The sequence below is a fragment of the Gracilinanus agilis genome, chromosome 1 (assembly GCF_016433145.1).
Source record: "Gracilinanus agilis isolate LMUSP501 chromosome 1, AgileGrace, whole genome shotgun sequence".
Classification (NCBI taxonomy): Eukaryota; Metazoa; Chordata; class Mammalia; order Didelphimorphia; family Didelphidae; genus Gracilinanus; species Gracilinanus agilis.
In genome coordinates, this window is record NC_058130.1 from 611798213 (window position 1) to 611823852 (window position 25640).

The following is a 25640-nucleotide window of genomic DNA, read 5'->3' on the forward strand; positions in this document are numbered from 1 at the left end:
TTGCTGGTGGAGTTGTGAACTGATCCAACCATTCTGGCTGGCAATTTGGAATCATGCTCAAAGGGCTATAGAAGAATGCCTGCCCTTTGATCCAGCCATACCATTGTTGGGTTTGTACCCCAAAGAGATCATAGATAAACAGACTTGTACGAAAATATTTATAGCTGAGCTTTTTGTGGTGGCAACAAACTGGAAAAGGAGGGTATGTCCTTCAATTGGGGAATGGCTGAACAAACTGTGGTATATGCTGGTGATGGAATACTATTGTGCTAAAAGGAATAATAAACTGGAGGAGTTCCAGGTGAACTGTAAAGACCTCCAGGAACTGATGCAGAGTGAGAGGAGCAGAGCCAGAAGAACATTGTACACAGAGACTGATATACTGTGGTAAAATAGAATGTAATGGGCTTCTGTACCAGCAACAATGCAATGACCCAGGACAGCTCTGAGGGATTTATGGTAAAGAACGCTACCCACATCCAGAGGAAGGACTGCAGGAGAGGAAACATATAAGAAAAGCAACTGCCTGAACGCATGGGTCGGGGTGGACATGATTGAGGATGTGGACTCGAAACTACCACACCAATGCAACCACCAACAATTTGGAAATAGGTCTTGATCAAGGACACATGACAAAACCAGTGGAAATGTGCATCAGCCATGGGTAGGGGGAATGCGCGGCGTGAAGGGGAAAGTAGGAGCATGAATCATGTAACCATGTTAAAAATGAATATTAATAAATGTTTAAATTTAAAAAAAAGAACATAGAAACAATAACTAGTTGATAGAAAGGGGCTACCCTTCAGATAAGTCATATGGATGCTTAGATTCACAATTATGATCCAGAGAAAGAACTGTGGGAATAGAAAAACAGAGGAAAAACAACTGCTTGATCACACGGGTTGATGGGGATAGGATTGGAAATGTAGACTCTAAGCGATCACCCTATGCAAATATTAATAATATAGAAGTAGGTCTTGATCAATGACATGTAAAACCCAGTGGAATTATTCATTGGCTACGGTGGGGGAGGGGGGGAGAGGGAAAGGACATGAATTATGTAACCATGGGAAAATATTCTAAATCAATTAATTAAATAAAATTTTAAGAAAAGATTCACAAAAAAAGAGAATGAAAGGAATGAACTTGAAAGATGTGGATATAGACTCTACAAAACCTGATTGAATATGAAGAGTAAAGGAGAGTGGAAAGTTGAGGATGCTTCCAAAGTTGAGAACCTACAATACTAGAAAGATGGCGGAGCCCTCAACAGAAACAGGAAAGTTAAGAAGCAGGGTGTGGGCTGAGATAAACGATGACGAATTCTGTTTGGGACATGTTAAGTTAAATTTGCTTATAGGTCATATTTTTGGAAATGGTCAAAATGGAGCTGGTGATATGGGACTGAGATTCATGAAGTTATGACCAAATGTAGATCTGGAAATCTTGAGCACTGAGAAAACATTTGAAACTATGGAAGCTAATAATGGTCACCAAGTGAAAGACTCAAGTGAGACCAGAAGACCTAGGGATAGAGGCCTGGGTATTTCAAATAAGAAATGGGAGAAGCATAAGCACCCATCAAAAGAGACTGAGAAGCAGCACAAGTGGGAAGAAAGTGGAGAACCAAGGGAAAGTAATATCATAGAAACTCAAGAAGGAATGTCCAAGATCTTAACCTGATGCGCATGAACTTTAAGAATATTTTTGATAACTATTTCAACATAATTTGTTTTCTTTCTACGTACTGTATTTTATTCACTTAGAAACATTATTCTAGGAAGGGTTTACCAGGCAGCTAAAGGTGTCCATAAAGAAAGTTTAAGGACTCCCAGCCAAGAGGAAAAGGTAGTCAACAATGTCAATTGCTATAGAGAAGACCAAACAGGAAAGTGACCATTGAACTTGGTAATCAATAGACTGATAACCCCTGTGCAGCTAAATGGCACAGTGAATGGAGTGCCAGGCCTGGAGTTAGGAGGACCTGAGTTCAAATCCAGATTAGAATACTTATTACATGTGTGACCCTATACAAGTCACTTAACACTGTTTGCCTCAGTTTTCTCATTTGTAAAATTGGAATTGGTGAAGGAAATGGCAAACCACTCCAGTATCTTAGCCCAAAAAATTCCCAAATGGGGTCACAAAGAGTTAGACACGACTGAAATAACTGAACAACAAAATAACAACCTTGGGGAAGACAGCTCTGCTTGAGTAATGAGGTGAGAAGTCTAATTGCAAGGAACTGAGACATAAGGGGAAGTGAGAAAAATGGAGGAAATTAATGGAGTAGACACATTTTACTTCAAATACTCCAATGTCTATATGATGTCATTGATATGAGAATTACCCCTAATATAGTTCACAATTCATCCATGTTCAATCAGCTTTCTTAATTCTTTTTTTTTTAAATCCTAACCTCCTGTCTTAGAATGAATACCAAACGTTATTTCTGTGGGAGAAGAGTGGTAAGGGGTAGGCATTTAAATGACTTGCCCAGGATCACATATCTGAAGTCTGAGATCAAACTTGAACCCAGAACCTCCTATCTCTGGGCATGGCTCTCTATCCACTGAGCCCCCTAGCTGCCCCTGATTCTTGTCCATATAATGCCATATGTTTTCCTCAGAGGGTTCACCCACATAATGCTTCAGACCTTTCTCACTTTCTTCTCACATCTGAGGACACCATTGTCCTTTGCTCTTGAACAAAACCAAACTCCTTTTCTCCACATAGATTCCTCTCTCTAGAACCCCCTGACAGAACCAGGAAGTGATCTTACCAGTCACATTTGGTACAATCTGCTCACTCTGCAGAGAAAGAAACTGACCCAAGGGCTTTCTCTGGAATTCCCATCACTTTGCTTCTTCAGTATAGAGTCTGAAGCAATCCTCTGTGAAAGAAACACTCCACCCTGCTACCCTGGCCACCATGTACCTGACCTACACACCAAAAATGGAACACATGGTCCAAATCCTTAATCTGGGCCTTTTCCCACTTTACTTCATTCTAACAGACTGTCAGTGTTCCAGTAAAGCAGATTTTTAACCACCTTTCCTGTGCTGGGGACCAAAAATCTTTCAGAGGGATGGAAACCTGAGCTCTGGAGCTGGAATGTGGCTTGCACATGGGATTGGGCAACAAACTCGTATCTGGACAAAGGCAGGTGAAGGAAACTTTCTTGACGCCTGGCTTTCCAGACTTTCCATTTCCCATGACATGGATGTCATGATGACATCACTGATGGTACCTGCACCTGGAGCTTCACATCGATCTTCAGAAACTTAAGGGAAGTTTCTGTTTGTCTGCAAATTTGCTTTTATTTTGACCCTCTCAATATTGAACAAAGACAACTTTCTATGTTAAGAACAGCTGTTTCTTTTAGAGTTGGACACTGGCATTTTTGTTGTTTTATGAGGATTGGGGCCGGGAGGAGGAAAAGGAGGAATTTAACTCTCATGTTTTTCCTCCTCCAGATACACTTATGCCATGCTTATGTTTCCTTATAACTTCTATGTTAAGTTCTGGCAAGGAATATATAAATATTTACAGAGGTTAATTCCCCCGAGAATACTTCTGACTATTCCTAGGTAGTTGGTTTTCTGGGTTCCTCAGTGAATTTGATGGCTAGGCCATTCCCCCTAGGGCTTGACAGAAGGGTCAGAAACAGACCTCCCCCCCCCCCCCCTTGATTTAGGTGACTTGCCTGAATAAAGCACATGTAAGCTGATCACAAAGTTAATAATAACCCACTTAACATGAAAGAGATCTGCTTGGATAGGATGAGGTAAGATGCTGGGTCTCACACAAATAAGTGCTGATCAGGAATAGGGTAGAAGAAGTGTGGGGTCAGAAAGGGAGCCCTCTGGGCCGCTAATGCTATGGGGGCAGCATTTGTGAATGCATGAGGTGACAGGGTAGTGGGGTAGGTTCTCACCAAAAAGCCACAGTAGTATGGCTCCATCCAGACAAACTGCTGAATATAGAAAGTCTGCCCTACAGGAATTTGATCTAAGTGAGTGAGGCCTCAGCCATTGGAGAAATGCTGGAGTCACTTGACTTGGCCTTTTGTGTTTCTGAACTCTGAAAGGGAAACTCAGTCTCTATTTGTCTTTCCAAGTCAAGTCCAAGGTCTTCTACAAGTTGGCACCACCCTGATTTTCCAGCCCTTAATTACACTACTCCCTTTTCTTCATTCAACCCCTCAAAATACACCCTCCACACTTTTGCCTCAGAGCCTTTGTTCATTCTCTGTCCTATTCTTGTAATGTCAACCTGACCCCCTTCTTCTGCCTGCCAGAAGCCTTCAATATTCCAAGAAATTTGAGAATTTAGGGGTATGATCAAAGCTCTTTCCTTCCCTCTCTTTTCACCTCTTTCAGAATAGATTTTAACTTTTGCTGTTGTAACACCTTAGCAGACTGTTTCTTGAGTGACTGTGGTTGAAAAAGTCAACTAACTGCTAACTACCCTTCTAGGCACAGTCCAGGGACTTTTGGGGTGTAGTTCAAGGTTGTTCTCTAGAATAGCTGAACTATTTCACAGCTCCATCAACAGTGCATTAGTGTGTCTGTCCTTCCACAGCCTCCCCAACAATTGTCATTTTCCTTTTTGGGTCATTTTGGTGAATCTCTTGATTGGAGTGAGGAGGAATCTTAGAGTTATTTTGGTTTACATTCCTTTTATTGACTTGGAGCATTTTTCATATGGTTGCTAATAGCTTAGCTAGTCTTTCTAGACTTAACTAGACTATTTCTCAAGTAAACTAGATTCCTTTTCTATTCCCAGGGCTTAGCACAGTGTCTAGGACATAGTAAGTGCTTAATAATTGTTTATTGGCTAATTGACTGTTATGTAATTTTTCTAATGGGTATTTTTGACCATGTGGTCCTTCTGGTCAGGGAGGGATTAAATAATAATAATAGCTAGCATTTATGTAATACTTTATGGTGTGCAAAGAACTTTACAAACATCTCATTTTATTATCACAACCAACCTGGGAAGTAAGTGTAAATATTATCCCCATTTTACAGACAGGGAAACTGAAGCAGAGAGGTTACATGACTTGCTAGGTAGTAAATTTTCTACTGATGGATTTGAACTCGGATCTTTCTGGCTTCAGGTCCAATGCTCTACACATTGTGCCATGTTGATGTCAAACTTCTATTTTAGGCATTTAAAACTCTTTATAACTTGACTCCTTCCAACCTTTCTTGTCTTTTTACAAGGTATGTTCTTCTATATACTCTACAGTCTAGCTACACCACAGCTACACTCCCTTGCAATTTCTCAAACATAACGTCCCATTTCCTGCCTTAAAGCCTGTGCACTGGCTGAATCTCATGACTAAAATGTTTTCTCCTCTTCCCTCTTAGTTTCTCTGGCTGCCTATAAGCTAGGAAGCCTTTCCTGGTTCCCTTCACTTCCAGTGAGAATACCTTCCACTCTTCCATTGCCTTCTGTCTATTATCTATATATCTTGTATGACACTACATTTTAAAGTTTTGTCTTTCCTGTTAGAATGTGAGTTATTTAAGAGCTGTTTTCTCCCATTTCTGAATTCCTAGTGCCTAGCACAGTTCCTGACACATAGTGAGTACTTAATACATACTCATTGCATGACTATCAGCAAATGGCTCTTCATAATTGATTCCTAAAGGAACTAAACATTTTATAACACAATCACTGGAACTATGTTGATCTTCATTGATGGCAAGAGTTTCTAGGCTAGGGTTTCCCTAAGCCAATAAAATCGCCAGCATTTTTTTTTCAGGGCATGTACTATTTTTATTTCTACTGCCACTATATCAGATAGGCCCTTGTTACTTTCCCCTGGAAATATCAGATTAACTTCCTTATGTGTCTTCCATCCTCTATTCTGCTCCTATTGGGGAAAGTCTTGTGTCTAAAAGTTAGCAGCAAGGAAAATGAAAAATCTCAGTTTTAAAATATCAGAGCATAATCGACTCTATGGTTAACTCTACAGAGAAAAATGACCCTTTAGAGCAGGGGTTGGCAACCTTTTTGGCCGTGAGAGTCATAAACGCCACATTTTTTAAAATGTAATTTCGTGAGAGCCGTACAGTGCTCACAGTGCCGCTCCTGTAACAGCGCCTGAAAAAAAAAATTGACTTTATGGCTCCTGCAGAAAGAGCCATATCTGGCCTTCAAAAGAGCCAGATATGGCTCGAGAGCCATATGTTGCCAACCCCTGCTTTAGAGCCAACAAAGGAGGGAGATACATGCCAAGCAGACGACAAGCAAAACAGACTCTGAAGCCAAGTAGAGTTGGTTTGGAACTTATGGGAGAAGGTAAGAAGAGACAGTAGATCATATATACTCTCTGGATTACTGTCGACTGGAAGGTGGCAGGGTCCCAAAGAAGAGTCTTTGTTAAGTCCATTTACCCCTTATGTTTTCCTAAGTGGGTTTTCCTTCTATTTTCTTTTGTTGGCCCTTTGAAAAAACAAATAGGTGTTTCAAACTCCATAGAGTTTTCATTCAAGTGGATTACGCTGAAGATTAAATGCTCTCTGAGTTTTCTCTTTTCTGAGATAACTGTTGGCAAAAAAAAAAAAAAAAAAAAAAGGTCGAGTATCATGAAGCTGATTTACTTTGATATACAGTGCTACTCAGGACCATCCTCAAACTTTTCACTCATTCCCCATCTTGAATAGTTGGCAAATACTGTCATTTCTGTCTCTCCATCTCTCCCATGAATAGCCTTCCTTGCACTTAGATACTACCTTAGCTCAGCTCTCCTCACTTTTTGCCTTGAAAAGTATTATAAGCTCCTAAATAGTCTTCCCCCACCCCAATCCATATACATACAGATGCCAAAGTGATTGACCTAAAATGAAGATCTGACCTCATCAAATATCCCACTTCCCCCAATAAACTCTAGTGACTTACTACCTCTAGGATTAAATAGAAACACCTCTGGCATTGAGAACTTTTCACACCCTAGACCCACCCTACATTTTTAGCCTTATTAGATGAGTCCCCTTCACATCATGCTGTGGTTCAGCCAAACAGGCCTTCTTGGTTCTCACACATGAAACTTAATTTCCCATCTGCATACTCTCCTCTCAGAATCCTGGCTCACGCATAATTTTTTGCATAAGGACTTTCCTGGTCCCTTTAAAGATTGCTAGTACCTCCCTTTCCACCTAAGTAAGGGCAGTAGAAATAGAGACCAAGGATGTTGTATATTTTATTTTGAATATTTTAGGGGTGGGATTAGCCCTGTCATTTCACTGGCAGAGAACTCCTAGCATGTTAACTCCTCCAGCACTGAAGATGGGCAACTTGTCTATAATTTCAAACCTTAGTGCTATTAAGTGACTTAAATATGGCTAATATATGTCAGAATCAAGACTTGAAACTCTGGTTTTCCTAACTCCCAGGTTGGCCCTACATTTACTAAGTCATGGTGCTTTTCTGCAAGCTCTGCACCACTAAGAAGCATCTTCAATAATTGGGAGGCAGGATGGTAAAATGGAAAGGACATTGGCTCTGGAGTTAGTGGTCTTAGGTTTAAATCTTACCTGTGAAGCTCAATACCTTTCTAACCTTGGGAAAATCATTCCCTCAGCCTGTTTCCTTACTTATAAAAATGAAAGGGTTGAACTAGATGTCCTCTGAGGTCCCTTCCAGATTATATCTATGACTGTATTTTTAATCATTGGAATTAGGGCCCTTGGCATCACTGAATCATTTCTTTCTCCTTTTTTACTTAAATTAAAAAGTCAGACTGTTGACTCATATAGATTACTCCCCTTGTAGCAAATGAATGTCAGAAAAATACATCCTAGATGGCATGGGAATGACAAGCAGAACTCCTGGGGAAGGTTAACCGAATCGCCAAATGAAGCAGTGATCCCCTAAACAGCCAGCAGGGAAGCTGCAGCCCCAGGAGCTAGGGAACAACAATCAAATTCCAACCCAGCTCCCAGAGGGCCCTGGCATCCTGTCAACTGCCCTTTTCCAACATTGACTGAGAGGGAATGAGAAACACATGGGAAGAAACTAAAAGGACAAAGGCAGAAGAGATATGAGGCAGAGAAAGACAAGCAGCCAGGTGGAAAGAGAGGGCAAAAGAGAGAAATCAGGTCCCGGGGTCCTTTCCTCTTCCACAGTTCCTCAAGATGCTTTTCTTGGGGCTTTGGTCACATGATCAGGCTACAAGCCCAGGCCTGGTCAACCTCACAGCAGGCTATACATGAACATACCCTGTTAGAAAAATACCAGAACAGCAGGAGTTCAGGATGGAGTAGGACTTTAAAATCTGAATTTTCCAGCATCTCTGAACTCAAGCTAGAAATTTTCCCCAAAGAAAATTTCTTTTTGAAGGGATCGACTAATTCATTTCCTATCCCTTTCCCCCTCTACCCCCTCTCTTCCCAACCCCAATGTGTATTATTTCCCCTGGGGCAAGGTCATAAAAAGTGACTGTGTTGAAATGACACCTTCTTTCTCATTTCACATAGCCCTTCCTTCCATATCTTTAAGCCTTATCTGTTGACTCCAATCCAGAATAGGTTTCTGGCTCTTGTTAGCCTTACAGAATCAATACAGCTATTGAAGGACAAGCTGGAGCCTCCCCAACTTACTGTGTCACTACAATGCAGGAGGCAAAGTTACCATTCCAGGACTCTGATTTCTGCTTTCAATCATCTCAAAAGGGGGGGAGGGAGGGAGCAGTGGAAGGGCAGGGGACAGTTTGGTTCTCAGAGTCAGGGTTTAGTTTACAACAATCTAGTTGGTAGGTGTGGAAGGCAAGTTGAAGTTCCTTCTCCATGATTTCTCAATCTCATAAGCTTCATTCAAATTAAGGACAACTGTCTCTTTTGAGTTACTTTCTTAAATATAAAAGCACAGTGTAAGACCAATGATTTTTTTTTTCAAAATATCCTGAAGGTCTCTAACTAACTAAAGATTTTATTACATCTTTAAGACTCTTACTCCCTCATCCCCAACACTATGTAAATAATTTCAAGTATTTATTTTCTATTTAGTAGTTTACCCAAGCCCTTATAATTCTTACTCCTTCATTATGTTGCTTGCCTTTTGGCCTTCACTGACCATTACCCAACAGAAGTTCATTGGAGAAGGAATAGGAAGTAAAACTTGTGAGTCTATTTGGGAAAGACATTACATTTGTAACAAATGTTAGGTAACCTGTTTGTTGTTGTTGTTGTTGTTGTTGTTGTTTTAATTCTTATCTTCTGTCTTAGAATCAATACTGTGTCCTCTAGGACAGAAGATCAGTAAGGGCTAGGCAATGAGGGTTAAGTGACTTGCCCAAGATTACACAGCTAGGAAGTATCTGAGGCTAGGTTTGAACCTAGGACCTCCCATCTCTAGGTCTAGTTCTCAAACCACTGAGCAACCTCACTGCCCGGATAATCTGTTTTTAAATAATTCATATGATCCTTGTTCTCAGTAACTATGAAAACAAAAATTGATTTTAGAATAAAAGGCTCCTGAAAAACTAGCCTGCTTATGATTTTTGTTCAAACTGAATTTTGGTATCTCCATATTTTTCTGCTTTTAAAAACAAAGCAAAGGATAATACTATCTAGAACTGATATGGTGTTTTAAGATGGCAAGGCACGGGTCCATATGTTATCTTCATAGCAATCCTAAGAGATACGTACTATTATTATGCTCATTTTACAGATAAGGAAACAGGCTAGGAGAGGATAAGGAACTTTCTCAGGCTTCCAAGCTAGTACATGTCTGAGACAGAATTCACCCTTAGGTTTCCCAGATTTCATGTCCAATACATTGTCTTCTATACCAGTAGTTGCCTAAGAAGCCCAAAGAATCTAGATTTGAAGGATTAGGGGCTAGAAACTCTCAACATTCCTCACTCCTCATCTTTCCATAGTTAATCAACCTGCAATTATCTATCAGATCCCTGAGCAAGATAACAACGTGGGAATAATTGTGGAGTTAGAGAGAATGCTAGATGTTAATTGAAAAGCCAACTGATAGAGCTAAAGACCTATAGAGGGAAAGAGACAGAGACTCAGGCACAAAGAAAAAGATGTGTTTCATTCATTTATTTATTTGTTTGTTTGTTTGTTTATTTATTTAATGCAGACTATAAAGAAGATCAAAAGAATTCTGAAGCTAGCAGCATGTCCAGTAGTTCTAAGTGAGCCCTAATTTGAGAAGTAATTGCTGTTAACTATAAAGAAATTGTGTGAGACCATCAATCCCGGGCCAATAATTCCCTTGCAAGTCCCTTTAGTTACCTGTTTATCTTGGAAAAACAAGGAAATTGGGAAACATGAAAGGCAGCAATGAAACTAGTTTCAAAGAACAAAGTAGATGGGTCACAACTGTTGAGGTCTATGGAATTACTAGATTCCCTAGAATCCATGATAAACTACATAGCATGGGTTGGATTGAGGCTAAGAAACTGTGTGTAAAAACAATACTGTCCAGATGACATCCAAGACCACTAGAGAAGTGCATCTCTAGCCAATGGCCATCATTCATTCAGAATGGACAGCTTCAAAGAAGCAAGAGCAAGTGGAAAATCATCCGGGGAGACTTTCATCCAAATCCATCGTCCAATACATTTGTTTTTTGAAAGCCTAGCTTGAAAGCAAAGTACAGATGTTACAACAGAACAGGGAAGGGGGTTCTTGGCCTTTCTATTGTTGTGAGTGAGTTCTTCAGTCTCAAGCATAAATAGTTATGTTCCAAAAATAGCCACATATTTCACTGTCATGTTCTAGCTTGATGACAGCCAGGGTGATGAATTATGTTAACTTCTTTACCCAGATGCAGAATGATCTCTGGTGGGTTTCTTCTTATTGTTTGGGTGGAAATATTCATTCAGGAGGAGCACACTGCAAAAGAAGGGGGCAGTAGAGACAAAATAATCTCTACCTCATGCTTTTTAAAAGGTTTTCAGGAAGAAAAAATATTGCCTGAAATTCATGCCAGGGAACAATATTTAATCCCTGCTGGATTTTGAATTGGAGGACCTAGGTTCAAATTCTGGCTCTGACCCTTACAACTTGTTTTACTCTGTGCAAATCATTATATCTCTCTGGGCCTGTTTCATCCTCTACCAAAAAAAAAAAAACCAACAAAAAAACAATAAAAACGTGGACTAGACAACTTCTATGGTGGCTCTCTAGTTCTAAATCTATGACCCCATGAGTCTTCAAAAAATAAGTTGTATAGAGAAATCCTATGAATGGGCCTGGGTTCCAATTCCAGTTTTGTTGCTAATTTATATGACCACTGGCAAGTTACCTCACCTCTTTGGGATTCTTTTTCCTCATCTGTAAAAAAAAGGAAGTTGGGCTAAATAATCTTTTCAGATCCCATTTACCTCTGGATATTATGATTCTATAAGTCCATTGTGGGACTGTAAGTCAAGAAATGCATATATTATGTCAAGGACTATGTCTATGGACACATAGCTGGTATCATCCAAGAATTCTTGTGATTTAAGGAGGGTCTCCTAGTATATAGGAAGAGGATACTTTTAGAGAGAGTTGATTGGCAGCAGAAACCCTTTGCAGACTTTGGCTATTTCAAAGACTCTTAACAAAGAGGTTTATTGTGAAGAGGAAAATGCAAAAAATAAAAGTTCGGAAGAGTAGTCAAGGAAATAATGCCAATGCTTTTATCTTACTATTAACAAATCCATTTTAATATTCATAATAAATTTATGAAAACTTCACATTTAATAGATTCTAGGGGAATTTTTAAGAATGAAGATTGGGTCACAAAATGGAAATGGAAGTAACAAGGATAGCATATTTTCACAATGGAAAACTGAGGGTAGGGGATTGGGAGGATTGGGAGGGTAGTAAAGCAAGTAAAATTTTTATCTTTAAAAAAAGGTAACAAACATGTCAATGATTGATATAATCTCTGGCATCCCTCTAGTCAGCAACAAAGCTGCTTAAAATTCATTTGAATGAACCAAAGTGAAACAGCTATTGACTTCCTAATATCTTCCAACAGTTAATCATTGCAATTATTTATTAAGATCCTGCTATGTGCCAGACATTGTGCACTAGGGACACAAAAGACAATTCCCTACTCTCAAGTAACTCATGGTCTAAAGAGGGAGACAACATGTAAAAAATGTGTACAAATAAGATAAATACATGATAAATTAGAAATCATCAACAAACAAAAGGCACTAACATTAAAGGGAACTAGAAAAGATCCACTCTCCAAAAGAAAGCACCAACATTATTAATCATATTCAACAGGTTTCTTCTGCAGTAAAAAGAGAAAACATTTCTCCTTTCTCTCATCCCAAACCTAACTATTCCAATGTTAAACACAGGAACATCCATACTGTGCAACACATCCAAGGGATGCCAGGATAACAACAAGCAAAATGTTAAGTCCCATCAATTCACAGATCCTCATGTTCCAGAGTTAAAGTACTGGTAAAAACAAATGACAAATTAAGCTTGATCCTACCAGAAAAGAAGCTTTTCCCAAAGGAATTGGGAAGCTTTGAGAAGTTGCATTAACTCTTTGAGACCACTGAAGTATTGTTCAAAAAATAACAAAATAAACAACTAAATGGAGCATGACAAACCTGGGAATGCTATGGTAGTATCTCATTTGCTCCCAAGGAAGAGGGTACAAACAAGAGGGAACATAATCTCTTTTTTTCATCTTCATCGTTCATTTCTATGCTACTTAACTATAGGAGATTAGTTAGCATAACAGTCTTCAGTGAAAATTAATGACAAGGAGCAGCTCTACTCTAGAAAGCATAAATGTAATGGGAAAGAGACCAATGAAGGCTGTGACCTGGGAGTACATGAATTTAATGAGCCTGCTTCTAGGAATACCTAATGACATGGAATTGAGAGTGGGGTGTGGGGAGAACAACATAGACTTGAGAGCCAGGTATAATAGGGAAGTGGGAAGTTTGCCCTCCCCTTTAGGGGATGCTTAGGTATTCTTTGAGTATTTCTGATTCCCTAACAATGTAGTGAAGAAAGATTTTGGAGTGGCTGCTAAGACAAACCTACCTATGCCTTCAAAAGGCACCAAGTGGATAAAGTGAGTTCCTCTCTTTCTTTCTTGGCTACATTCAAGAGAGGAGGAGAGAACTGGTATAAACTTCCAGGTGGGGAGAGTTCTTTTTTTTTTAAACACTTAAATTCGTCTTAGAATCAATACTGTGTATTGGATCCAAGGCAGAAGAGTGGTAAGGACTCTGCGATGGGGATTAAGTGACTTGCCCAGGATCATCCAGCTAGGCGTGAAGAGAGTTCTAATGAAGCCATAAGAACAAAGTTCTGTCATGTCTATCCTATCTGCCTTAGATGAAGGAGTTCTGAACATTGAACAAACTAGGATAAGAACTTGTGATCCTCAAAACATTAAGAAAGCTGCCAGAGGTCCATGGCAGGGAATATATGTCAGTCTGCTATTATATCTCCAGAAAGTAACCTATGATACCAAGCCAGCAATAAATTGGACCTAGAGGATGACAAGGTATTTTCTGGAGTGACTGTCCTTCAACTATGCCAAATTTGGAGGTGAAGTTGTTGGGGTGAATGATATAGGGCAGGTGTTTTGTACTTCTGTTATTGCTCTACTCTCTAAACCTCTTGTAAAGCTTAATTGATATTCATTGTCAAATGACGCAGAACATTGTTTATGGGGGTAAGCAATGGAATAAGGGAAAACTGGAGATTGATACTGGTATGAACACCCTGGAATGGAGACTTGAGCTGAAAGTATTGGAAAAACTTAGCAGAAAGAAAGGCACATTGATGCATTTTAGTGAGACTGTGAATTTATATAACTGTTTTAGATAACAATTTGGAATTAGGCAAATAAAATGGCTAAAATATCAATACCCTTTAACCCAAAGGTTCCAGTACTCTCTATGTACCCCAAGGAGGTTGCTGACAAAAAGAAAAGCCCCATGTAAAACAAAATATTTATAGTAGCACTTTGTAGCAGAAGAAAAATGAAAACAAAGTAGATGCCTATCAAGTGAAGAATGGCTAAACAAAGATAGTAGATGAATGTACTGGGATATTACTGTGCTGTTAGAAATGACAAATATGATGAATATAAATAGACTTACATTAACTGATGAAAAGTGAAGTAAGCAAAGCCAAGAAAACAATATGCACAATGATGACAACAATGTAAAATGAAAGTGTAACCACCATGAAAGAATTAAAAATGAATGTTACAAAATTACAAAGGACAAACTTGACCCCAACAAAGAGGGAAAAGGATAGATTTTCCCCTGCTTCTTTGCTTTGTGTGTATGTGTGTGTGTGTGTGTGTGTGTGTGTATAAGAGGTAGAGGAAGTGAAATGTAATATTGCATATCTTGTCACATTTTTTATATTTATTAATTGATTTAAAAAACTTCTTTTTAAATAAATGATGCAGGGGAAATTTGGGGTATTAATATCAAAAGATAATAAAATGGATTAAAAATGTGTAAAGGACACTCTAACCTCTCAGAGATAGCTCTAGAATTCTGAAGAGAAGATAAATTCCTGATAGACTGTTAGCAATGAAAGGAATTATAGCATCATAGATTTAGAACTGAAAGGTTACAAGTTTGGGCTTCATGATGAATTTTGTATCTTCCAGATTAGTTACATTCTAAGAAGTTCAGCACTTTCAGCTGAAACATGGCCACAGCAAAATCTCAAAGACCATTCATGGGGGACAGCCAGGTAGTTTGAGTGGATTGAGAGCCAGGTCTAGAGACAGGAGGTCCTAGGTTCAAATTTGACCTCAGACACTTCTTAGCTGTGGGACCCTGGGCAAGTCATTTAACCTCCATTGCCTAGCCCTTACTTGCTCTTCTGCCTTAGAACCAATGCATAATATTGATTCTAAGACAGAAGGCAAGGGTTAAAAAAAAGACCATTCACTAAGTCATAGAGGATGTGCAAACGTGAATTAATTGAGGGAATACCTACACCAATTAAATAACAGATTCTTGAAATGTTAAAGTTGAAGAAAAGCATGATGAATCTAGAATAAAATCAATATGAGTACCCCCATAATTTGTGATCTCTCTCCTGCAGGACAGAGAAGATGGAAAAATATAATGAAGTAGAAAAATATCCTACTGCAGAAGATGACATACAAGGACCTCTCCAGGTTTCAGGAAATTCCAAAATTCTAGTACCCAGGCCTAATGTGTTGAGTGGAGAAATCTAAGATCCAGATAAACATAAAGTTGAAAAGAACCTCACTAATTTATAATAGACCAGGGGTTCTTAACCAGGAGCCTTTGAATTTAATTTTAAAGAATACATTTTTTTATAATTATATTTTTTTAAAAATTGGTTTTCTTTGTAATCCTATATATTTTATTTTATGCATTCAAACACATTTTGAGGAGTCCATAAACTTCACCAGACTGTCAAAGGTGTTCAAGACACAAAAAAGGTTAAAAATATTAGTTACTAGTATCTACTGACTAGATTCATCACAATAAACTCCATCATCTACAGTCAATGCATAAAATCTTTTCCCATCTCTTATGGAAGCTGGTCAGCATTGAGAGCTCTTAATAATTAAGTATATAACCTTAGCACAGAAAAGCAAAGATCAGAGAGCGAGAGAAAGGGTCACTATCCAAACTTACCCGTGGCACTGGTAACCCTAGATACATCCTGTGACTGAGTAGAGCGATTTCTACTTTGTTGCCTTCGTCGATTAGTTGCTGATCTCGTGGTGCGTACATGAACTTCGCTCACTTTGAAGAATGCTACCATAAAGGGCTGTTTGTCATAAGGACCATCTCTGCCCACCAGACCAGCAGCTCTTGGGTTGACATTGAGACCTTTAAAGGAAGAAAAATAAATACATTTTCTCATTATTCCTCTGAGTAAGATTATTCTACAATTGCACAAATCTCCCCATCACACCCTGTCAGTCACCCTTTATCCTGCTTTGCCTCCCAGGTTCCACAAAAGTGGAGTGCTTAGAGGAAAGTATTTGGGAGGAAGACAGTAATACTAATATACAACTAAATACCTTTCAATTGGGTGGTTGCATCAAATGAACCAATTTAGCTTCTAACATTTCTTTAATCAAAGTGAATAGTGGTGATGGTATTGTGGATAGAATGAAAGCCCTGAAATCAGAGACTATCTGGGTTCAAATACTACCATTGATACATATTATCTCGTCACTGTGGGCAAATCACATAGATGGAATCAATAAATGATAGGACTTTACAGTTTTTGACCTGTTTTCTCATCTGTAAAATTAAGAGGTTAGAATATATGGCTTCTAAGAGAGACATTTTGTAGTACTAACATATATGATCCTATGAATTCTTTTTTTTTTAAACCCTTACCTTCCATCTTGGAGTCAATACTGTGTATTGGCTCCAAGGCAGAAGAGTGGTAAGGGTGGGCAATGGGGGTCAAGTGATTTGCCCAGGGTCACATAGCTGAGAAGTGTCTGAGGTCACATTTGAACCTACGACCTCCCATCTCTAGGCCTGGCTCTCAATCCACTGAGCTACCCAGCTGCCCCTGATCCTATGAATTCTAAAGATTTTCTCTCACCAGTCATGCCATCTTCTTTTTAAAAAATATCTCACCCACCCAAAGGCCTAGCTACTGCCCCCAATGCCCTGATAATGTTTAAGTGCCCATGGAGGTCTAGAGATGGGGAAGAAGTCACCCCAGAGAGCAGACTGAGAATATTTTGGTGAGGGAAAATTGACATCCTCCTCACATCCTAATATGTGTATATGTGTGTGGGAGAAATCAAATTTTTATTCTAGTCTACCTCTTGCACCCCTCCTTCATTCCCTTATTCTTCACTTTCCTACTTCTTCCTTAAAAGTTATCCTTCCCAAACCAATCTTAGGAGTTTTTCCAGCCAGCTTGGTGAATGTAATCTGATCTCTCTACCATACCTGAAGAAGAAGGAATTTCATAAACAAGGCCTTGATTATTAACTGAAAATTTACTATCATAACCAACTCTTGAAAATAAAAGGAGTATCAAAGACCACATGCCAAGTGTTTAATATATACTGTGATACAACCTACCATCTCTGGTCACCACACTCAGCTGGAGACCCATGTTATGCTGTGGAGTCATCACCCACAGATTACTGGTAGCAGTGATGTCAAATTCTAACCATCCTTCTTCTGAGGCCCATACTACTTTGGTATCCAGCAAAAACAGGTCAGAATCTCTGAAAGAAACAGACAAAAGAGAAATTCTTTGGCATATCTTCAGTGGATCAGTAATATTAGGTCTTATCATCTAAATGATTTGGGGAAGCTCAGAAAAATGTAACTTTAAATGGGTTAATAAATTATAGGAAATATGAGTCACAGTGGTTATACTTAGTATCACAAGTTAGTTTGGTCTCATTTCCCTACCATCTTTATCCCTTCCCACACCCCTTAGATCACAGTAGTTGATATAGTTCTACTCTAAAGAATTTAGTTTTTCCTGTACTTAAGTGGGTCACTGTACTCCACCTAAAGCCATGATATCATTGCTTCCTTTGTAATGTAGCTAATGGAAATTAAAAGATTAAAACTGGAGGAAGAAAAAAAAAAGATAGAATCCAAGATTAGCATAGGATGTGCCCTAAAACTTTTATTGCTTTTGTTTAATAAGTTCTGAAAAATAATCTATTAAGATAGGTAAAAAGGAGGAACTTGATCTGATTTCTGGATAATCAGTGATTCTTTTATTTTAATAAAAGCTCTTGAACGGCCTAAAATAATGTTTGAGTCAGACACCTTTTTTTTTTTTTTTTTTTTTTTTTAATAAAGACAACATGGTTTTTGGTCTGTGCTAAGGATATCTTGAGGTTTATCCAAATATAACCATGGCCAGAACTCACTTAACATGCTGGGTTTCTGGATTCCAAACTTGCTAACAATTTCTTGGAGCCTACCCCTTTCCCTGGGTTATATAGGAAACATTTCTTTTGCAGTCAACAAATGTAAATCCATAAATTCTCAGAAATATTCTGAAAGAGAACTCAGTAACTTTTGAAATAGGATGTTTTTGCTTGCCATCCATGGGACAATAATAGAGTGGTGTCAGAAGACTGGCAATATTCCAAGTGTTTCCAAGTTATACAGAATTTTAACTCAATGTCCCTGTGGCCATTGGCACAAAGACCAAGGGAAGTAGGTTAGCAGAAACTCATCTGATGGATTTCCATTTTTCTAAGGACATAAATTTTTTTATTATGAAGCTTTAAATTAATATATAACATACAGATTTATACCAGCATCGTAAATATTTTACTGAAGTAATTACTACATTTTCGGAATAGAAGCTTGCTTAAATTCAGTGGAGTGTATGAATATATGTGTATATATGTATGTGCGTGTATATATATGTGTATATATACATATGTAATATGTATATATGTGTATATAGATAGATGTGTATTGTAGAATGTGTATGTATTATTGTTTTAACAGCCAGTCTTCAACAGGACTGAGTTGCAGGTCTTTCAAAATCTTCACAAGTGGACAAAACAAGGTTAAGTGACTTGCCCAGGGTCACACAGCAGGAAAGATCTGAGGCTGGATTTGAACTCAGGAAGATGAGTCTTCCTGACTCTAGGCCTGGCACTCTATAGGTGGTACTGTGCCACCTATTCAATAGGGAAACACTTTCCTGTTTGTATTACACAATGAAGTTTAGAGAAAATATCTTCATTTGGCTCTTTCAAATAAAAATCAGTGGACAAAATTGAAGATAGTTTACTTAATTGTTTAACAATTCTCTATGGTGGTGCACTCAGACTTGCTATCTTTAAAGAGTGAGTGAGTGAGTGAGTGAGTGAGTGAGTGAGTGTGTGTGTGTGTGTGTGTGTGTGTGTGTGTGTGTGTGATGTGTGTGTTCCTGTGTAAGCACCACATCCTCTGTTGATAGTGTTGACCAGTATTATACTCCTGCTCTATGTGGTTGTGGCACTGAAAAGTATCCACAGAATACAGCAAGAAGGGAATTCAGATCCAGTTCTTTCAGGTGACCATATAAAAAGTAGAAAAACATTTAAAATAGTATTTCAAGGAAGGGATATATTCAGAAATGTAGATGATATAAAAACAAAAGATATCATTACAAATACAATACTATTCTAGATGTTTATTGGAATCTGACCTTCAGCAATAATGCAGACAAATAAGAAAAATGGCCCAGTTCCCCAAAGAAGTATAATAAATGTTAAAGTCAGGCACACAGGACTAAGCTGCCATCTGCTAGCATTAATTTAGAGCAGTTAGGTTGTAGAGAGGGTAGAGGGCTGGCCTTTCGAGTCAGTAAGACTCACATTCCTGATTCCAAATGGCCTCAGACTCTTCCTTGTTGTATGACATTGGGAAAGTCATTTGCTCCTCTTTTTTTCAGTTTCTTCATTTATGAAATGAACTGGAGAAGGAAGTAGCAAACCACTCCAGTATCTGCTAATAATCCCCAAATAGGGTCACAGAGTCAGACATGACTGAAATAACTGAACAACAACAAGAGTTAATCTTTGGAAGACACTATTAGAAGTATACAGACCTTTACTGATAGTTTCAAGATAGGGAGGCTAGTTGGCACAGAAGAAATATCATGGGCTCCAGAATTAGGGGATCTGGCTCCAAATTCCACCTTTAATACTATCTGAGAAAAGATCTCAGGATTTCTGAGCTGTTTAGAAGACTGGAGATATGGAATGCTCATTCTGTCAGACTACTACTGATTACTTTTGCCATTTACAGTAAACATTCTGTTTATAAAAGTTTTAAATTGCATATGACACTTAGAATAAGATGAGTCCATATTCTGAAGGACTTACATATAGTTTCAGCTAATATTATCCAGGTCATGAGAGTAGGTCAAGAAATGTTTGTAGGCACGACTAATAAAAACTGCAGAAATACGCTTAAGAAAATAAAATCCAGAGAAGAAAAAGTGGAAGACTGCCTTAAAATGAAAGATCTTGGGAAAGAAAAGATAGGTAGTTAAGGGTGGGAAAAACATATCAGAAGAAAAATGAGAAGAGAGAAAGTTCAAGATTAAAGGGAGAGAAAATGAAAGCAAAGTTATAAATCAAACTTAGACAAAACAATTAACAATTTTAGCAAAGTTATATGATATAAAATAAGACCACCCAAATCATCAGAATTTCTATTACCAACAAAATCTAGTATAAAGAGAAAAAAAATTTTACTTAAAATAATTGCAGGCAGCATAAAATACTTGAGTCTATCTGCCAAGACAAGAACAGGAACTATATGAAAACAATTAAAAAACAATTTTTTGACAAATATAGATCCAAACAACAGGAGAAATATTCATTTTTCATGGGTAGGCCAAATCAATATAATAAAAGTGACAATGTGATATCCAGTGCCATACCAATCAAAACACCAAAGAATTATTTTATAGAGCTATAAAAAGTAATCTGGAAGAACAACATAGTAAGAAAATCAATGAGTAAACAAAGTGAAAGAAGGCAATCTAGAGGTATTAGATTTCAAACTATATTACAAAGTGATAAACACCAAATAATCTGGTACTGACTAAGAAATAGAGTAGTTGATAAGCAAAATAGATTAAGTACACAATATATAGAAGTAAATGATCAAACTTTAGTGTTTGATAAATCCAAATATCAAAGCTTTGTGGGCGGGAAGTTACCATTCAAGAAAAATGCTTGGGAAAACTAAAAAGTAGTTTGACAGAAACTATGCATAGACCAACACTCCACACTGTATACCAAAATAAGTTCAAAATGGGTGTATGATTTAGACATAAATGACATATCAGAAGTAAATTAGGGAAATGTGGAAAAACTACCTGTCAGATATATGAATAAGGGAAGAATTTATGACCACACAAGATATAGAAAGAATCATAGAAGGCAAAAGGGATAATTTTCAATACATGGGATTAAAAAGCTCTTGCACAAAAATCAATGCCAAAATTAGAAAGTAAAAATGTAGGTAAATATTTTATAGCAAGTTTCTTTGATAAAAATCTCATTTCTCAAATATGTAGGGAACTAAGCCAAATTTACAATAATACCCATTACCCAGTTGAAAAGTGGTCATATGAAATGAAAAGTTTTCAGAGGAAATCAAATCAATTAATTATCATATTAAAAAGCTCTGTCAAAAATAATTATGTAATCACTAATAATAATGCAAATTAAAACAGCTCTGAAGTACTACATGTAAAAATTCTTGGTTTTCTTTGAGTTCACACTTGTGAAAAGGGAATCCTTTGTTCTCTCTGCTTAGTTTAACACTTTTGTTGGCAATAACTTTGAATCAACACAAGCTTGAACTAGGTGGGAGAAGCTTGAAAGCCACTTAGTAAGTTCACACCTTACTTGATGGTAGGTGAGAACAAGCCAGAAACTTAAGAGTTCACCCACTCAGAAAGGTGTGATTCCAAAGGTGAGAACCCAGACAATTTGGAAGCTGTGATTGGTCCTTGTGAAAAGGGGCAGGGACAGGAAAGCACCATAAAAGCCATGAATGCAGGCTGGTGAAGTTGGTCGCTGGTAAAGGAGGTTAGTAGAGAATGAACTCCAAGAGGAGAGTCACTCCAAGAAGGAGTTCACTTCAAGAAGGTCAGCTCAAAGAAGAAAATCGGCCTCAGGAGTCACCTTCTGCACCAGTCACTGTCTTGGGTGAGTGGATAGCTGGTTTCCCTTCCTGTCTTCTGGAGATAGTTTAATTCTGAGTGAAGGTTAACAAGTCCTGGATGAGCCAAGCACTGAAATAATATTTAAAGTCTTTTTTACCCGTTTGTATTTCTCTACTTTATAAATAAAAGATTTATAATTTTCATATATTTAGCCAAACTATTAATTTTAATACTTACATACCTCACACCTATTGGGTTGACTGACATTTGACAAAGAAAAATGACAAATTCTGGAGGGGGTGTAGCAAAACAGGAACACTAATGCACTGTTGGTGGAATTGTGAACTGGTCTAACCATTCTGGGGAACCATTTGGAACTATACCCAAAGGGCATAGTGCATGCCATTTGACCCAGAAATACCAATACTAAGTCTGTTTCCCAAAGAGATTAGAAGAAAAGGTTAAAGATCATGTCTCCTCTTCATGAGTTCAAATCCAGTCTCAGACACTTATTAGCTATGCAACTCTGGGCAAGTCATTTAGCTCTATATTTACCTCAGTTTCTCATTTGTAAAATGAGCTAGAGAAGGAAATGGCAAAACCATTCTAGGACCTTTGCCAAGAAAACCGCAAAATGGGGTTACAGAGAGTTGGACACAGCTGAAATAACTGAACAACAACAACAAAGAAATGATGAATGGAAGATTTAACAGAACTGATGCAAAGTGAAGAGAGCAGAGTCAGAAAAACATTGAATGTAGTGACAGCAATATTATAATGATAATCAAATGTCAAAGACCTAGTTATTCTTATCAATATAATAATCCTTGATGAATGTAAAGGACCTGTCATAAAAAAATGCCAACTACCTCCAGAGGGAGAAATGATGAACTCTAAGTATAGATTGAAGTATTTTTTGACATTGTTAATATAGAGATGTTTTCAATGATTTCATATGTATAATGGATATTATATTTTTTTGCCTTCATGATGAGTGGGAGAAAAGGTGTTGAAAAATATTTATAATTCTTAGTATTTCCATTCAATAAATGTCAGATATCTATCATATCTAATTTTTCTAAAATTCTATTCAGGTCCTTATCTTTTCTTCTTTGTTTATTTTGGAAGATAGATTTATTCAGAGCTAATTGAGGTAAACTGAAGTACCTCATTATTGTGGTTTTATTGCCTATTTCTTAAATTATTTTTCCATTAAGTATCTAGAAGTTATGCTTTAAGCATTTTAGAAGTTATTTAGCATATATGTACCAAGGGCATATATGCGAAGCATTGCAATAAATTAATGCCCATATTAACTTTCAGCAAAATGTAGTTTCCCTATTTTATTAAAAGAGATATTTTAATGTTCCTTTTTTTTCTTTATATAGGATAGGGAAAATGAGTTCAGTTTTAGATATGCTGAATTAAGAAATGATGAGCACAGTAATTAAAAAACAACAAAGAAAGACCTATATGAAACTGAAACAAGGACAACCAAGAGAATGCTATGTACAGCAACAGAAATATTGTTTGAGAAATGACTTGTGTATGACAACCTCCAAAGAAAGACTGACAAACAGAAATAAGAAAAACAGTTTTATATGTATATACATCATTTTGTCAAATGATGCCTTTTCTAGTATAGGAAGGGGTAAGAGGGAGATACCTGGGAATTTTAATGTAACAAATTAATTAAGTTTTTAAAATCCCTACAGGACATCCAAATGGAAACGTCCAGCATTATTTAGATATGACTTTATTTGTGTAAAACTGTTTTATAATCATGTTTATATGTAGTTCCTGGGTTTGTTTTTTTTTAGCAGATATACTCTTAGGTCTGTGTTGGTGAACCTATGATATGTGTGCTGGAGGGGGCTGCTCCTTTCTCCCTCTCCAAATGCACCTAAGGACATTTCTCATATCATGTGCCTCTCTGTCTAGCAGCTCAGTGGGAGCTCTTCCTCCTTCCCCTGTCTGGGGTAAAGTGGGGATCTTACATGTGGCATAAGGGTAGCAGTTTAGCACTCAGTATCTAAAAGGTTCACCATCACTGTCCTAAGTATTTTCTATCTGTGGTTATTTTAAATGGACTATCCTTTTATATCTCTTATTGCAGAACTTTGTTAGTAATATGTAAAAATGCTGAAGACTGATGTGTTTTGATGGTTTCAAGTAACTTTTTAGATAATCTTTAGGATCTTCCATGTGTACCATCACATTGCCTTCAAAAGGAGATAGTTTTATTACCTCTTTGTCCATTCTGATTTCTTCAATTTATTTTTCTTCTCATTGTTTTTGCTACATTTCTACCACTATGTTAAGTAATATTGGTGATAATGGAAATTGTTGTTTCACTCCTGATCTTATTGGGAAGGAAGGCTTCTAGCTTATCCCCATTACAAATAATACTCATGGATGATTTTAGGTAGATAGTTCATATAAATTTAAGAAAACCTCCATTTATGCCTATACTTACTAGTGGTTTTAAATAAGAATAAGTTGTATTTTTATTGAAGGCTTTCTTAGGATATATTGATAAAACCATATAATTTTATTACTTTTCTTATTAATATGATCAATTATGTTAACAAGTTTTCCTTAAATTAAACTATCCCTGAAATCCTGGTATAAATCCTATTTGGTCACAATATATAATCTTTCTAATGCATTATTGTAGTTTCCTAGCTAGAATTTTATTTATTATTTTTGTATCTATATTCATTAATGAAAAGGGTCTATAATTTTCTTTCCCTATTTTTCACTCTTCCTAGTTTAGGTATCAGAATCTTATTTGTTTCATAAAAGGAGTTCTTCTTTTACCTATCATTTCAAATAATTTATTAAATATGGGAACTAATTGATCTTAAAATGTTTGTTAAAATTCACTTATGAATCCATTTGATCTTGATGCTTTTTTAAAAGAATTTTATTTATGACCTGTTCAGTTTATTTTTCTAAAATAAGTTTATTTAGACATTCTATTTCTTCCTCTGAGATTCTACATAGTTTATATTTTTGTAGGTGTTCTTTTATTTCACTTAAATTGTTAAATTTGTTGGCATATGAGCAAAATAACTTCTAATAATTGCTTTAATTTCATCTTCATTAGTATATAATCATCTGTTTCATTTTTAATGCTAGTGATTTGTTTTCTTTTCTCTTTTTAAAATCAGATTAACCAATATTTTATTTATTTGGTGGAATTTTTTCATAAAATCAACTCCTATATTTATTAATTCAATGGTTTTATTACATTCAATTTTATTGAACTTGATCTTAATTTTTAGGATTTCTAATTTGGTATTTAGTTGGAGATTTTAAATTTGTTATTTTTCTAGTTTTAAAAAGTATTCCCAATTCATCAATCTGTTCTTCTCCATTTTATTAATATGTGTTTAGAGTTATAAATTATAATGGCTGCTTTTGCTGTATACCATAGGTTTGGGTATGTTACTTCATCATTATCATTCTCTCTAATGAAACTATTTATTGTTTTTAACTTGTTCCTTTTTATTTTTTAACCCTTACCTTTCATCTTAGAATCAATACTATGTATTGGTTCCAAGGTAGAAGAGTGGCAAGGGCTAGGCTAGACTTGTCATACAGCTATGAAGTGTCTGAGGCCAGATTTTTGAACTCAAGATCTCCTCTCTGTAAGCCCGATTCTCAATTCACTGAGTCACCTTGATGCCCCCACTATGACTTGTTCTTTAACCCACTCATTCTTTAAGATTTAATTATTTAGTCTCCAATTAATTAAAAAAATTTTTTCAATTACATGTAGAAATAATTTCTGACAATTATTTCCTGACATTGTAGGCTGCAGATTTTCTCCTTCCCTTCCTATCTGCCCCTTTTCCTGAGGTGGCAAATAGTCTGACATAAGTTATACCATTGCTTTCATGCATTATATGTTTCCATATTGCTCATGCCATGATAGAGTACACGTTATCACGTATACAATAAAAATCTTGTGAAGGAAATAAAGTGGAAGATGGTATGCTTTAACATGCT

The 25640-nt window shown here is 37.0% G+C and overlaps 1 protein-coding gene across 1 annotated transcript in view; it reads right to left on the reverse strand.

The window, feature by feature from the left end:
* BMP6 (bone morphogenetic protein 6) overlaps window positions 1-25640 on the reverse strand; it is a 251761-nt gene that overhangs the window by 23788 nt on the left and 202333 nt on the right. Inside the window, exons 3-4 of the mRNA XM_044667801.1 lie at window positions 17057-17205; window positions 15635-15832 (exon numbers count right to left, since the gene is read on the reverse strand). Coding sequence (XP_044523736.1) covers window positions 15635-15832; window positions 17057-17205 — 347 coding nt within the window. The remainder of the gene's footprint in view (window positions 1-15634; window positions 15833-17056; window positions 17206-25640) is intronic.